Raw genomic sequence first — 15,484 nt, forward strand, 5'->3', positions numbered from 1 at the left:
CACGCTCAAGGGAACGTGATGTGGTAAGTACGTGTTTGGGTGATGCATTTATACAGCACATTTAACATGCGGGCAGCAGGATGCCACCAACACAAACAAACAACTCAAAAGTTTCTACAAATATGCAGGCTAACAGACAAGAAGCCGTATACAAATTACAGTTTATTGTCGCCTGATTACCTGTTTAGGCATATTTTTTACTTAGTTCGACGACACCAAAAGGTATATGATATTAATACATGGATAGAATCATAGAACTTTAGTACAACATGTCAACAAGAAGTCTTTTTCCACTAACTGAGGTCGACTATAGGAAACCTAGAATGCTACTGCGTTTGATTTTGCACCAGGTCTTATGTTAGCTTCAAATACTTCATGTTTTTTCTTAATGTCTCTTTCCAAGTCTTCCTAGGTTTTTCTCCACCCATTTTGTCTTGACCTCTGTCTCATAATCGCATTTTCTAATCGGAATATCTACAGATCTTCGGTTTACGTATTCAAACAACATTAATCAATTTTCACTATAACGCCACTTAACGGCCAATAAAAACCTATATTAACGAGTGTCCTTGTGGTGGTGGTGGTTTTTTTTTTTTTTTTTTTTTTTTTTTTTTTTGTTGAAAATTTATAAAAAGTTCTGTCGATATATATCTTTCTCTCCTCTTGTGTCAAAATATATACAAAGATATGTACTTATAAAATTCAACCACAACAAGCCAAAACTTAATATCTAACTCAATGTATGTATTGTCCTCGCCTTTATGTGAGCCCAATCTTGTACTTCAGATCGAGCGAAGACGAGTGTCGTTAGACCTATTGATTTTATGAGTGATCAAAGACGTTCTTTGAAGCATTTGTAGTATGAGGTTTTAGACAATTCTAATCATTTCACATATATCGGGAGGGAAATTTTGTTGCGGACAATTTTGCTAATATAAGCTTGTCTTCTCCAACTTTAACTTGGCATGATTCTCCTCTGCCAACAGCTCGTGTTGCATTGTTTTCGGACTATGTTGGCTTGCTTGGTTACCACTTCTCAAATTAATGTGCATCTTAGCATCCAGGTTTGTCTTAGTTTCTTTTTTTTTCCTTAACTTTGTGGTGTTGCTCAACTTGTTTTGCAAGTTTAGACCTTTAGGTTTTGGTTTCAGGTTTAGGTTTCATGCCCTCCCCTCTTTTCTTTGTATCTCTCTTGTTTTCATTTCTAGAAGGGTACAATTTATGTCCCCCCTTCTTTTCATGTATTGTTTTTGTTATCTCTGTTTTATGAGGGGTAAGGTTTATGTTCCCCTTCTGACTAGGTGTAACTTTTTTTTTCTTTATCAATAAAATTTCCCTCATACCATCAAGGTTTCCAAAAAAAAAAAAAGAAAAAAAGAAAAAAGAAAAAAGGTTTTAGACAAGCTTGTAACTCAAATACCCCAAGTTCCAAACTTTACCTGATCGGAAAGTAGCAAAGACCATCAAATCTGTCTCGATGGTTGGCACACATCAAGTTGGTTAATGGAGTTAGGTCTGGTTTTGGACAAAGGAGTTAGGTCTGGTTTTGGATTAAGCCAGATTTGATTAAGACGTTAATTACTCAACTAATCTTTATACAGATGGTTAAGTAGGGTAATCATTAAATCGTGCGAAACTTCGAACTAATCTGCTTTAAGGAAAAAGTAACAAATGTATGAACTGCTTCCCAAACCCCATAAAAAATAAATCAGAAACTACAGGAGGAGAACAAGATTAATTACATTAATCAAGAAAAAATCGAACTAGGAGGAGACATCGGCGACCAAAAGTCAGGTTGGCGTCGGAGGGAAATTTCATAAGTTTTTACCGAAATTTATGCTTTTTTTATTACATGTGACGTCATCTAATACAAGGAATTTCAGAATAAATTGGTCAAATATACGGGGCCAAATAGTGAAAATATATAATGTCGCTTTTACCCCTATCACAGCACTAAAAAGCAAAGGTACCCTTGGGACTGTTTTGTCAAAACACTTAAAAGTAATTTGGTTATAAATGTTTTAATTAGAATGCTTCTACAGGTAGTGTGGCAGAAAACGCTTTTATCTTTTTTAAAATAATTTCAATTCTTTGATTAAAAAAAAAAAAAGAAGGTAATTTCAATTCTCAAACACGTCCTCATTATTATGTTTGTTGACTTCAAGTCCGGGCCCAGTCCGCATGTATGGAATATGGGCCTTTTGAGTTTTCAAATTAGCGGCGTGTGGGCCTTTTGGGCTTCTAAACGTATCGGGCGGCCCTCTTGTTTTTTTTTTTTTTGCCACCAAAAATATTAACGTGGTTAATTTTTGTTGGGTAAAATATCTCGGAAATGGACAACAGAAAGGTTTAAGCGAGGTTTCATCTTCTTCCAGAGCAGCGTCTCGCTCTCACTCTCTCTCTCTCAAAAATGGCTTCCACAGCCTCCTTCTCTCCAAGCCCGCAAGCTCAAACGTACAGCTCCACATGGCGGAAACCGCCGAAGCTGAGCCACAAGTTTCTCTTCAGCTCAGCCTCCAACCGCCTCTTCTTCAAGCCCTCGCTCTCCACTCCTTTCCCACTCAGCCTCCAGCCCCCTCCCGAACCGGTGCTCTCCCACCTGGTCCGAGACTCCGTCCAAGACAATCTCGTAGAAAATTCGATGAATTTACAGCTACCCATCAGAGAATTTCACCTAATTACGCCCGAGGAATCGGCGCCCAGGATTTTTATCCAGGACCCGCCGTGGATTGCCGCACTCTTTCTGAAAGGCATGTACAAGAAGGCCAACCAGGAGTTGAAATTGGAGTCGAAGGAAATCGACCGGCGGAAGTATAATTTGCTTCGGCGGCGGCAGATAAAGGCGGAGACGGAGGCGTGGGAGAGAATGGTGGAGGAGTACAAGGATTTGGAGCGAGTAATGCGGGAGAAGAAGCTGGCTCCGAGCTTGCCGTACGTGAAGACCTTGTTTTTGGGGTGGTTTGAGCCGCTGAGGGAGGCGATTGCGAGGGAGCAGCAGGTGCAGCAAACGAAGAAGCACAAGGCGGCGTTTGCGCCGCACATTGATTTGCTCCCGCCGGATAAGATGGCGCTGATTGTTATGCATAAGATGATGGGCTTGGTTATGGTGGGGAATCAAGATGGGTGTGTGCAGGTTGTTCAAGCTGCTGTTCATATTGGGATGGCCATTGAGCAGGAGGTGAGTTCTAATTCCTAATCTTTTGTGTGCGTTTCGAATTTTCGATGATGATATGATATAGATTGGCTTTCAAATGCTCCCTAAGTTAATGCGAGATGATGTGCATTATAAAAGCTAACGGTTTAGACTTTAAGGATATTACACTCGTGAAATGTTGCCATGATAATCGGGATTTCTTGTTTATGTATGGACAAGTTTTGGACTTATGCATACTGATTAGCTCATTTTTTGATTTGTTTTGAAAAGAAAATGACTTTGCTCGGCTGTTTTATTAAGACTTGTAATTGAGGAACTTCAGTTAAAGAGAAAGGAAACCTTTTGCAAATCTCATGCAATAGCTTTTCATCCAAATTTCCTTGTTTGTACTCAGTGTCAACGATATCACGGAATTAAAGTTGAAATATCATATATTGTTACCTTACAATTCAGGTTAGGATTCACAGTTTCTTGGAGAAAACCAAAAATTTCCAGAGAAAGAAGACTGCTGTTGCTGATGAAGACAGTCTGATTAAGGAGAAGGAGATACTGCGGAAACGTGTTAATGTTTTAATTAAAAGAAAAAGGCTGAGGGAGGTGCAAAAACTCTTGGTAAAAGAAGAATTTAAACCATGGGGTCGTGATACACAGGCTAAGGTTTGTTGCTTTCAGAAATTTTTTTTTCTCATTATGGCTGAGGAAGACAATATATTGTGGGTGCCCATTTTTATTTTTGGGTTTTTATGCAATGTGATTTTGCAGCTGGGAAGTCGTCTGATAGAATTATTAACAGAAACAGCTTATGTACAACCTCCACTTAACCAGTTGGCTGATGGTCCACCTGATGTTAGACCGGCCTTTAGACACAGATTTAAGGCTGCAGCAAAAACTCCAGGGTAAGACTTTGTCATGGTATTTGCCTCTGCAACTAGTTGAAGTATCCGAATATGAAGAACTTTTGTGGTGATATGGATACCTATGTATTTTCGTAAAGGATAACCATTCATATCCCTTAAACTCTACCACTATTCCTTTGTTATAATATAACTTTTTTTGGCCCTTATAGGCAGAAACTTGTGAAGAATTATGGAGTTATAGAATGTGATCCCCTAGTTCTTACTGGGCTTGATAAAACTGTAAGTTGAGATATATTTCCTTTGTTTCTGTTTACTTCTTCAGTACACTTGAAATCAGTTTGCAACTTGTTTCTTTACATTTTTACATTGGACATGTCTGTGCACTCCAGCTATTTACTGTTATTTTATGCCTTTGTTTCTTTACAGGCTAAACATATGTTGATTCCTTATGTGCCAATGTTGGTGCCTCCCAGAAAGTGGAAAGGGTATGAAATACAGTAAATGAAATTTATTTAGCATGTTCTCGTTTTGTTTCTATAGCAGGAGTGCGGTTAAGAAATAATCGAAATCTTATTCAAGTTGACTTTTGGCTAGTAAAATGTCAAACAAATCAGAAGCCTGCACTCAGATGCCCATAAAATCTAAATCTTTGCAGGTATGATAAGGGTGGTCACTTGTTCCTACCTTCTTATGTCATGCGTACTCATGGATCTAGGAAGCAGGTAGATACAATGAGGAATATTTCTGGAAAGCAGATGCAGAAAGTATTCGAGGTACATAAATTAGAGTTCCATTCTATGTTTCCCTTGTATAATAGGTCAAGACCAAAGCTTTTGCTCAGTTATCTAGTTAAGACTTGGTGAGATGCTAAATTAGAGTTCCATTCTCATTGTTCCTGTCACTGCCCCTTTCTGATGGATTAGTGACCGAGAATACTGGGTGCAACCATTAGTAGTTATCTGTGATGGAACAATAGATCATGAACTGAACTTTCCCTGTGCACAGAGGCAAACCTTGATCTATTCTAGTTCTTTAACATATACTTTCTCGTACACATGTGAAAATGATATTCACTTTTGATGGCATGTGCAATGATATTCACTTTTGATGGCATGTGCAGGCCCTAGATATGCTTGGAAGTACCAAATGGAGGGTGAATAAAAAAGTACTTAACGTGGTGGAGAGCATTTGGGCTAGAGGTGGCAACATTGCAGGCCTGGTTGATCGTGAAGATGTGAGCACATAATGATCTCTTGAATTTATTAAGAACTTGTTTGTATTCTACTTTGTGTTACTATTATGTCCAGAGATAAACCTATGAATCTAACGGCCATAGCATTAGTATAAAGTATGAGCTCCTATATGGTGCCAGGACCCCAATGTGGGATAGCTCTCGTTTCTCTTTTGTGAAAATTTTAGCGTAACTTACTTGGATGATGTATAACTTTCTGTCAAATAACAAATTAGTCCTGATATATCTGTCTCGAGCTACAATGATCCAAGAAAAAGAAAGAAACTAGAGTTAGAATAATGTAGTTACCTCCCTTGTCAGTAGAGTTTACTTGGTTTTGTTGGTGGATTTTCGTTACGGCAACATATTTTGGGTTTGTTGACATCTTTTTGTTTGGATTTTGCTTTTAAATTTCATCTGGCTTAAATATCCTTATGGGATTGTAGGTTCCAGTACCAGATAAACCACCGCTTGAGGGTTTAACAGAAATTCAGGAATGGAAATGGAGTGTAAGAAAAGCAAAGAAGATTAACCAAGAAAGGCATTCTCTGCGATGTGACACAGAACTTAAGCTCTCTGTAAGGTCCCCATCTGATTAGATAGTATTTTATTTATTGATAAAAAGTTTATGATATTTTATTGTGTTATTTTGCAATTTTATATGCTCACCACCTTTGGATTTCACTTTGTGAGAAATAATATCGAGTAAACTGATTCTGAAATAGGTTGCTCGCAAGATGAAGGATGAGGAAGGCTTTTATTATCCCCATAATCTTGATTTTCGAGGCCGAGCTTACCCAATGCATCCACATTTAAATCATTTGAGTTCTGATCTCTGTCGAGGAGTACTTGAATTTGCTGAAGGACGACCATTAGGGAAGTCTGGTTTACGTTGGCTGAAGATTCATTTAGCAAACCTTTATGCGGGCGGTGTTGAAAAGCTTTCGTATGAGGAACGGCATGCATTTGTGGATCATCACATTGATGATATATTTGATTCAGCAACAAACCCTGTAAATGGAAACCGATGGTGGTTAACAGCTGAAGATCCTTTACAGTGCCTAGCGGCTTGTATCAATCTGTCAGAAGCGTTAAATAGCCCATCACCACATACTGTCATTTCTCATTTGCCCATCCATCAGGTAAATTGCTTTCTTAGTCGTTAGAGTGGCAAAAAGAGATACCGTAGTTTATGCAAGTTTGTTTAGGATTATCTAATACTCAAAACCATATATTTTCAAAAGTTTATGCAAATGCTAAGAATTTTTTAACTTATTTGTGCGGGTCAAATGAAAATTTATTTTTAATTTTTCCATTTATATTTCATTGATGAGCTTTCAATTTTCTAGGATGGTTCATGCAATGGCTTACAGCACTATGCAGCCTTGGGAAGAGATAGTGTAAGTTGGCTTTTTCCTCATTGATATAAGTTTTCTGTTTACACCTTCATGTTACTGCAGTCTAATTTTCTTGTACAGCCATTATTTGTTCTGCTTATTTATTCTACTTTTGTAGTAAATGAACTATAGTCGTCATTATCCAGAAAATTTGATTGTAAAGGGATTTTTACATGCAGATTTTCTTAAGTTTTCCTCATTTACTATTTGCTCTGGGATCGAAATATTCAATGTTCTGTTATATATAATAAGGACTGTTATTAGCACTCCAAAAATTTCATGCTACACTCCTCTCAAGTGTATTTTTCTTCTAATTAGTAATTATAGAAAGTCTGGAATGCCAAATGAGATTTTTGGGGTGCTAATAACAATTCCCTAATCCCTATATAATATAGGAACTTATTTTCTTACTTTTATGTAAAAGTTTTGCTTTGTTGTTGATTTGAATTGCTGTGATATTCTCAGTTGGAAGCAGCTGCAGTCAACTTAGTAGCTGGAGAGAAACCTGCCGATGTTTACTCAGAAATTGCTGCAAGGTATATTAAATTTCCACATTTTACTCATTAGGTTTTGCTTCCTTTTAGATGTGCGACAAGCATAAAAATACGAGAGAATAGTGCCATGAGGTGAAAAAATATTAGATGAAGAGGTAACGTGACTAACGCTTATCTTCTATATCTATATGTTGCCAGAGTACATGAAATTATGGAAAGAGACAGCAATAAGGATCCGACTACAAGCCCAAATGCTTTATTAGCCCGAGTCTTAGTTAATCAGGTTGATCTTCCTTGCTTCTTCTGGAGTTCAAAGTTGCAATATGCTCTCTAAATGAGTTTTTCTACTTATTAAATGTGGATTTCTTTAGTTCTGTAATTCTGCATGCGAGAATGTATATAGTGCTTATAGATTATAAAAGTCTGTGCATAATTGCATATTTATGAAATTAACAATCTATAGTTTTGGAATCTTTCAGATTGACCGGAAATTGGTGAAACAGACTGTCATGACTTCAGTGTATGGAGTTACTTACGTTGGGGCACGCGAACAAATAAAAAGAAGATTAGAGGAGAAGGGTTTTATTTCAGACGATAGACTACTGTTCACTGCAGCTTGCTATGCTGCTAAAGTAAGCAAATAGCCACCTTAGTGTTCCTGCGACCAAATATTTGTGGATCAAGATTTAACCGTAGACGTTTCTTTGATTTCATCATTTGGATAATTAATTGACAATTAACATGCAAATGCAATGCATGGTTTGCTAGATTTAAGGATGATTACCTCATGTTATTCTCATTAGCTAGTTTAGTTTCTAAAGAAAAACATAAGCTGCTTTCTTATAAAGAAAAACATTAACTTTTGTATCCTGATCATACTTACTTCCGCAGGTTACTTTGGCTGCCCTTGGCGAGATATTCCAAGCTGCACGTGGTATAATGGGCTGGCTTGGTGATTGTGCCAAGGTGCGGTTACTTTTTTTCTTGGTCATGTTCTGGACACTAAGTGATAGGCCTGGTAGATAAGTTGTGTTATCGAACTTATGCAGGTGATTGCTTCAGAAAATCAACCTGTGCGTTGGACGACTCCTCTAGGTCTTCCTGTTGTGCAACCCTACTGTAAAAATGAACGACATCTTGTAAGTTTGGCAGCTTAGTTAATTATTAAATTTACATCAACAGGCAAACGCCGCAAACCATTATCTGGAAAAATTCCATTTCAGATGAAATTGTTTAGTACAGAATGTCAGGATACGTTGCTTGGTTGCATCTACTATTGCGTTCATGCGTCATTTCTTCTTTCCATGTTGCTACTGATGGGGCTAAAGTTTTAATTTATTAATATTCTAGTGACAATTTAACTAATCCCTCCTTGGAGTTGCAGATAAGAACATCCCTTCAGGTTTTAGCCTTGCAGCGGGAGAGTAACTCGGTAAGCGCTGCTTACCCAATGTTCTCTTTCCTTAAATGTTATATGAATTGTTGCAGAGTTAACATTTGTCCATTACAGATAGATGTTAGAAAACAAAGGACTGCATTTCCTCCAAATTTTGTTCACTCACTTGACGGTTCACACATGATGATGACTGCTCTTGCCTGCAGGGACGCGGGCCTGCGTTTTGCAGGTTTGTCTTTGTACTGGTTTACTTCTCACTCACATGCTGAAATATGTTTAAGTTCTCACATGCATGTTAAAAAATGTTTGTAGGGGTACATGACTCCTTCTGGACTCATGCATGTGACGTAGACCAAATGAATGAGATACTTCGGGAAAAGTTTATAGAGCTCTATAGCATGCCGATACTTGAAAATGTAAGTAGAAACTTTCCTCTCAGCAGCCCATCCTGAATTAAATTGGTTTTTTATCTCAATTGACTTCATGATAACTCTGCCTGTTCCCAGTTGCTAGAAAGCTTCCAAGCATCATATCCAGCGTTGACGTTCCCTCCCCTCCCAGAAAGAGGTGACTTCGACTTGCAAGAGGTTCTGGAATCTCCGTACTTTTTCAACTGAAACTCGCTACGTGAGCAGCAAGCAGTGATAACGATGTTTGAAAAACATTGCCACACATATCAGACGCCACTCCTGGAATGATCGAGAAGCTGTAGTTAGAGTTCCTTCGTGTATGCATTTAAACGCGAAGTGGGAAACGAAAACCTAAGGTTGCTTTTGTGAAAGACGAAGGGACAAACTTTGATTTCCCACGATCAGCGAGTCTACACGATTCTCATGGGTATCGATCATCTGCAGTGTTAAAGATCCGGTTCATTTTACCCATGTACAGAAAGCGCGACTCATCTACAGAAATTCAAGGTTGTATTCTCTGATGTAGAAGTCAAGAGAAGCAGATACGAAGCAGCAGCCAGCGTAGGAGGAGAAAAAGATCATTCTTTAAACATACATGATACATGTACACTTTGCCAATGGAAGTTCTTGCAAATTTGTGAGCAAGAGCTGTAAAGAAATGAAATAAATTTATCAAAAGTTCGGTTCATCATGTTTGGAGTCGTATTTTGCGCATCACTTTGTATTACTGAGTACAAGCATGAGTTTCTCCAGCACCGGCAGTAGCGATACTTGACCGACTGTCGTTGAGCAAAGATTGTTCTGCACATACAGAACGGACCTCCAAGAGAGGACCGTTCACTTCACATTTGAGTTTCGACCAGAACCCTAAGGAGATAACGAAGAAAAAATATACTACTCCTTAAAACCACACTGCTCGTAAGGTTGTAAGAATGCTAAAGAAATACCTCGAATCAACAAAAGCAGATTTCCTTTATTTACAACCCCATCTGCTTCATCCACAGGGACCATTTTACAGCTTCCAAATATTCATCGTTTCTTCGCAGTGCAGCGATAAGATTGATATGGGTTATCTTATCAGGCTCTAAACCATTTTCTGTCATTTCCTTGACCAAATGGACAGCATCTTCGACCATTCCTGCAATTCCGTATGCCTTAATCAATGTGTTATAGCTGCAAGATCAGGTCCAAGTCCGCATTCTTTCAACTCAGTAAGCACACCGGCAACTTCATCAATCCATCCTTGCTCTCCATAGATATTGATCATAATGTTGTACGTGTAATGGTCAGAAGCACAGCTTCTTTTCTTCATTCTCTGCAAAACGCCCCTAAATCTTTCCATTTGGCATTCTTTCCCATAAGCATCCAACATGGTATTGTAGGCTTCCAGGGAAACCAAAAAGCCTTTGAACTGCATCTCTTGAAATGTTGAAGACATGCTTCTGAAATCTTTATTTTGCCCGTAAGCAAATATAATAGTATTGTAAGAGATCATGTCAACCAAACCCCACTTTTGGGCCATCCTGAACAACTCCCTAGCTTTCTTCAGAAGCTTTGCTATCCTGTAAACATCGAGCATGACATTGAAGGTTATGGTATCAGGAACAAAACCACGTTGAAGCATCTCATCAAAGATCTCTGAGATCTCATTGACTGGCAAAGCACGAGAACAGCAGTTTATGACACAGCTTTACATTTCCTGATCCCATGTTGCTCCATTCTTCAAGAGTTTGTAGTGCTCTTTCAACTTATCAAGCCTGCCACATCGTTGATAAATCCGGAGTATATCATGGAACATGTAAATGTCCGGAAGCATCTTCCAAAGAACCAGCTTTTACGTACATTCTCACAGCAATGCTATAGGCAATCATGTCCAATACTATTTCAGAAGATTTTAACTCGACATAAAGTTTTTCCGCTTCTGTGAATTGGTCCATGATGCTATAGATGTCAATCATTGTGCACATGATGTGCATATTTAGCTTGTCACGATGTCTTGGCATTTGCTTGTTAATTTTAACAGTATCTTCAAGACGACCCAACTCTTTACACGAGCAAATTAACAAATGATACAAGTTATCTTCAAAAGGCGGGTCCTTCCACAGTTTTGCCCTCAACACTTTCATAGTGTCATTGACCAACCAGTGTTTTACATAAGTCATGACAAGAATGGAACAAGAAGTCTGGCTGACAAGAATGTTTTGATAAAAAGAACCTCTCAAAAGGCGAGGCACCTTATCAATCCTTCCTGCCTTCTCGTATGCTTGCAGAATAGTACCAAGAATCAAGGAGTATTGGCACACCATTGTTAGCATATCGTCAAGAATCCTGATGGCCCCCTCTTCATCCTCATGCTTGGCTTGCAAGTTTATTAGCGTGTACAGGTTAGACGATATTTATAGTACCATTCTGCTTCCTTATAATTGTCAGCTCTACCCCAACCTTCAATCATTGAACGGTAAGTTGTTTCATCAGGCTCTAATTCAGCATTCTTTATGCTCAGAAATAGGTGATTGGCGGCATCCATTTTAGATGCCTTCCCATATCCAGTTATCAATGCATTGTATGCGATAATATTTGGAGAAAACCCTGCTTCTTGCATGGAGACCAGTACTGCTTCAGCATCATCTACTCTACCCTGCTGACAATAAGCATTAATCATTACCAACCAATTATCCAAATTCAGCCTCACTCTATCTTCTCTCATCAAGCCGATGATCTCTTCCGCCTTGTCATATAAATTCAAGCGGGTGTAAATTGTGATCATCGCAGAGTTCGCTGATTGACATACAACTCCAAAGTTCCTCATTTGAGAAAAAGTAAACTCAGCCTCCTCAACATTACAGCCCTTCTGGTAAAGTCCCATTAGCATACCAAAAGTTGCAATGTTCGGCTGGATCCCATGTTCCAGCATCTTTCGAAACCACTTGGCTCCCAACTCGGCACGCCCCAACTTAGAGCATGCATAAATTAGGGTGTTGAAAACCTGACAATTCAGCTCACATCCCAAATCAACAATCAATTCCTGAACCAATTTTTCAGCTGTATCCCAATCTTCTCTCCTTCCCATCACTCGCAAAACCAAATTAAAAGCACTCACATTGCGCTCTAATTTACTGTTGCTTCTCATCCACTCGAAGAATCTAAGAGTTTTAGAATCACTACACCTCTCTAAACGTCTCAAAATATCGTTACAATGCTCCAAGCTCAAGTGAGAGTTAATAACAGAATAATCAACATCAAATTCACTATCATTCAAATACTCCAATTTCCTTACCCACCTCCTATTTCTTGAACTTAACTTGGAACCCTTTTCTCTTCTACTCTCTTTCTTTGGCCCCCCAAACCCCTTTTCACTTTCGCGTCGAGAATCCGGGTTTCCCTCAACCAAGCTCAAATTGGTTTCCTCACTCCTCTGATTCAGTTCCGAGATGCTGGACAATTCGAATGGGAACCCAGAAACCTTAATCAGATTTTCCCAATTCAGAGCATTAACTACACAAGCTCTACCAACATTTACATGACTGTAGCAAAAAGAAGAAGTGAATTTGTTTGAAGAATCAAGCGCGTCCAAAGAGATTGAAAACCTCATTGAGGTCATGATATATAAGCCGATTCAATACATGAATTACTCACCGGAAACAACGAGGGGAAGAAGAAGAAGAAGACGACTTTGTCATCAACTTGTTCTGGAATCTGGGAGAATCAGAGCAGAAGCAATGTGATTTCAGATGAACAAGTGCGGTGGGAGAGAGAAATGAGAAACCCAATTACCCAAACAGAGAAAATGGAGTTTGAAGCGGTGGAGGAAAGTTAGCGCCTTTCAGGATGGTACTGCCCTTGTTCTTGTGGTTCTTGCATTGGACTGACTTTTGTCCTTGTCCTTTTTTATTTTACTCCCCAACAAAACCTTTTTTTTAAATCACGATAAATGGCTCGGTAAAAAAGTGCAGACAACAGCTCCATAAAGAAAATAAAAGAAGTTAATGGATTCGAGCAATGAATTTGGATTCGATACTTGATAAGTGAATATGCTTGATTGTGGCCCCAAGTAGGGTACAATTTCCAACTTGCTTTCTCTCGGACCTAAAAGAGGGGCAAATTCTCAACTAGCCTCTTCACAAGTTATCCTTTATTATAAAAAGCAAAAAATAAAACAAAACATCTTTTCAATACCTCGTTGAGACATTCCAATTTCCATAAGAAGAGTCCTAAACAATGATCATTGTACAAGTAATAACTAATCATGGTTGTATAATTTTGTTTCCATGAAAAAGAAGGCATGTTTCTGCTCTTACAACTACAGAGCTAACAAATCCAAACGCTACTAAAGGCTTCTTCAAGTGCCCTCTTCCTGCTTTTCTCTCCACTCCACCCCCCTGCCCTACCACCTCTCTCTGCTCGCACCTTCATCATTTCTTCATCGTCAAAAGCGTATCCGTGCATATCATGCCCCCCTCCTCCAAGTGGTAGTGGACCCATGCCGCTGGTCGGTCGTGGTTACCCTGAAACTGTAGGGAGTATACTGCCCCTTGTGTGCCAGCACCAAGTCCTGCTTGAGAGCCTTGACTCACCCTATCAATAAACACATCAGATTAGTTAACAAAATCTCTTTGAAGTGTTTCAACATTTAAAATGTGCAAGGTGATCTAAAGAAAACATAAGAGAACGCATACATTTAACAATCCCACCCTTACCGCATCAGATCCATTTTGTAGAGGATGTCCCTTGCTTGCTGCTAGAGCTGCAGCAAGCTCTCCAGCCTATCCGATTGAAAACACCAGCATTAGAACCATGTCATAAACTAAGCAGAAAACATTTAAGAGTTCAAATATTGCCACTTTGCCGGCATTAGGATCCTCTTTTCCCATTACACAAAATCAGCAGGTACTAAGGAACAAAGAAAGAAAGGGTAAAAAACACGGCGATCTTATTTTGAAGTACCTTACGAGCTCTGTTAATTATTATTTGTTCAGCATTTCCTTCCTGGTACTTTGCAATTTTCGCTTCAATAGCATGAACATTTATTTCTTCCATCAAGTCAAATGCTAGAAAATGATTTTTCTGTCAGACTAACTTTTCATCAACATATAACCGTATAAGTAACAGTCAAGATGAAAAACTATGCACATAGAGAGAGCGAGAGAGTTACATGCTTGCAATCCTCTTCCTGACGACAACCTCCCAGTTCTGGGGATTAGAAATGGTAACCACCATTTTTATTGCCCCTTCAGCCTTTTAACATCAGTGATATCTTAAGTTCCATTATGTGTTTCAGCTACAGTAAGATGAAAGTGTGTAGTTGAATTCGGAAAGGAGATAAAAATGGTGATTTTTGGGTTTTTGTTCGAACGGGGAGTTAGAGTCGGGGAGGAGCAAGAGATACGGAAGAAGAAAATAAAAATCAATTGTATTTATATTTTCTGAGACTGTGGCAACAAAACCTTGGCAAGGCGGGAATCACACTGTTATTATGGACAGCTAAAACATAAATTTCTCAACATTGACAAAGACATCAATACAACAAGCTGGGAATTTAAGGAAATCAGAAGCATAAACCATAAATAAAAAGAAATGAGTAAGCATAAAATTCACATGTTTAAGGCAATACGAAAGAAAAATAGGAGGAAGTGGAATAAGCCATGAAAAGCAGCAAGAAATGTTCATATAAATGGCATTAAGAAATAAAATTAGAAGAATATAGCAAACAATCCGTATTACCTCCTACGCTTGAGGAAAGCTCAAGCTAACATTAAACCTCACGAACAAGCCAAACACCATAATCAACAAGTCGGGGAAAAATGAACTAAATTTGGCTTCCAACATCATTTTCTTCTCCAGGAGTTGTTCTTTCATGCTAGAAGGGTCCTGCAAAATTTATTTTATTATTACTAATTTTATAACAGTAAGTTTTGCATGACATTCATGTAGAGATCGATAAAATAAATTAAGAAAAGGTTGGACATACACAAGTAGGGTTCTGATTCTTGTTCTCATAAAAGTGCATGACTACCACCCGTGAGAAAGCACTCCCACCATACTATCTTCAAAGGGACCTTGGATCACTTCAAAATGTCCTCCGTATGGATAATTTTACTGACTTGATAGCGGTCATCCTATCTCAATGACAGTTTCCATTCTCTAAATATTTGATTGAATTAAGGAGTGGCAAAACCTCAGCGGGAAAGTAAAACCTCTCGCAGCTAGACTAGAGAAGTGGATGATACCACAAGTCCATGATATCACACCTATTAACAACAAAATAGATAATATGAAGTTGAATAGATAGAGGTTTTTATTTTTTATTAAATAGAAATAATTTCACTGAAGCACAAACAACCAGTGAACAATAAGTACACCAGAATGCATACACATAAAATAGAATTAACAGAGCCATAGGGTAGCCCCACTGGCACTAACACTTGAAATCATAACCTCTAATGCATGCAACCAAAGTGATATTAGGCGGTTCATGACCAAAATCTTAAGCAACATCGCGCCGGTGATATTAACAACAAAAAGGATAACATGAAGTTTAATAGATA

General features: G+C 38.5%; 1 protein-coding gene, 1 long non-coding RNA gene and 1 pseudogene across 3 annotated transcripts; 1 reads left to right on the top strand and 2 right to left on the bottom strand.

Moving 5' to 3' along the window:
- The first annotated feature begins 2,323 nt into the window (after positions 1 to 2,323).
- On the top strand, positions 2,324 to 9,627 carry SCA3 (DNA/RNA polymerases superfamily protein). The gene is made up of 19 exons (XM_068487544.2): positions 2,324 to 3,178; positions 3,608 to 3,811; positions 3,917 to 4,050; positions 4,221 to 4,290; positions 4,438 to 4,496; positions 4,667 to 4,784; positions 5,132 to 5,245; positions 5,689 to 5,820; positions 5,968 to 6,384; positions 6,592 to 6,642; positions 7,105 to 7,175; positions 7,332 to 7,416; positions 7,613 to 7,765; positions 8,025 to 8,099; positions 8,183 to 8,272; positions 8,518 to 8,565; positions 8,644 to 8,758; positions 8,842 to 8,945; positions 9,036 to 9,627. The coding sequence occupies exons 1-19, from the start codon at positions 2,411 to 2,413 to the stop codon at positions 9,144 to 9,146; spliced, it is 2,919 nt and encodes a 972-aa protein (XP_068343645.2). The 5' UTR covers positions 2,324 to 2,410; the 3' UTR covers positions 9,147 to 9,627.
- Positions 9,628 to 9,632: 5 nt separating this feature from the next.
- Positions 9,633 to 12,684, bottom strand: LOC137747438 (pentatricopeptide repeat-containing protein At4g30825, chloroplastic pseudogene; annotated as a pseudogene). The gene is made up of 2 exons (XR_015960228.1): positions 9,887 to 12,684; positions 9,633 to 9,740 (listed from the first exon to the last, which is right to left on the bottom strand). The product of XR_015960228.1 is annotated as a pentatricopeptide repeat-containing protein At4g30825, chloroplastic pseudogene (transcript).
- A 373-nt stretch (positions 12,685 to 13,057) lies between these two features.
- On the bottom strand, positions 13,058 to 15,257 carry LOC148698893 (uncharacterized). Its single transcript, XR_015952423.1, has 5 exons — positions 14,908 to 15,257; positions 14,092 to 14,807; positions 13,884 to 13,987; positions 13,637 to 13,702; positions 13,058 to 13,514 (listed from the first exon to the last, which is right to left on the bottom strand). It is a non-coding gene; the product is annotated as an uncharacterized LOC148698893 (long non-coding RNA).
- Positions 15,258 to 15,484: the final 227 nt, after the last annotated feature.

This window comes from Pyrus communis, chromosome 2 (assembly GCF_041283825.1).
Source record: "Pyrus communis isolate YQ-2024b chromosome 2, ASM4128382v1, whole genome shotgun sequence".
Classification (NCBI taxonomy): Eukaryota; Viridiplantae; Streptophyta; class Magnoliopsida; order Rosales; family Rosaceae; genus Pyrus; species Pyrus communis.

Bases quoted from the DNA above. Each gene is read 5' to 3' on its own strand.
- SCA3 (XM_068487544.2), top strand. From the start codon at position 2,411: ATGGCTTCCACAGCCTCCTTCTCTCCAAGCCCGCAAGCTCAAACGTAC. The intron at 4,497-4,666 runs GTATGAAATACA...AAATCTTTGCAG, and splicing joins CCTCCCAGAAAGTGGAAAGG to GTATGATAAGGGTGGTCACT. The intron at 8,566-8,643 runs GTAAGCGCTGCT...TGTCCATTACAG, and splicing joins TGCAGCGGGAGAGTAACTCG to ATAGATGTTAGAAAACAAAG.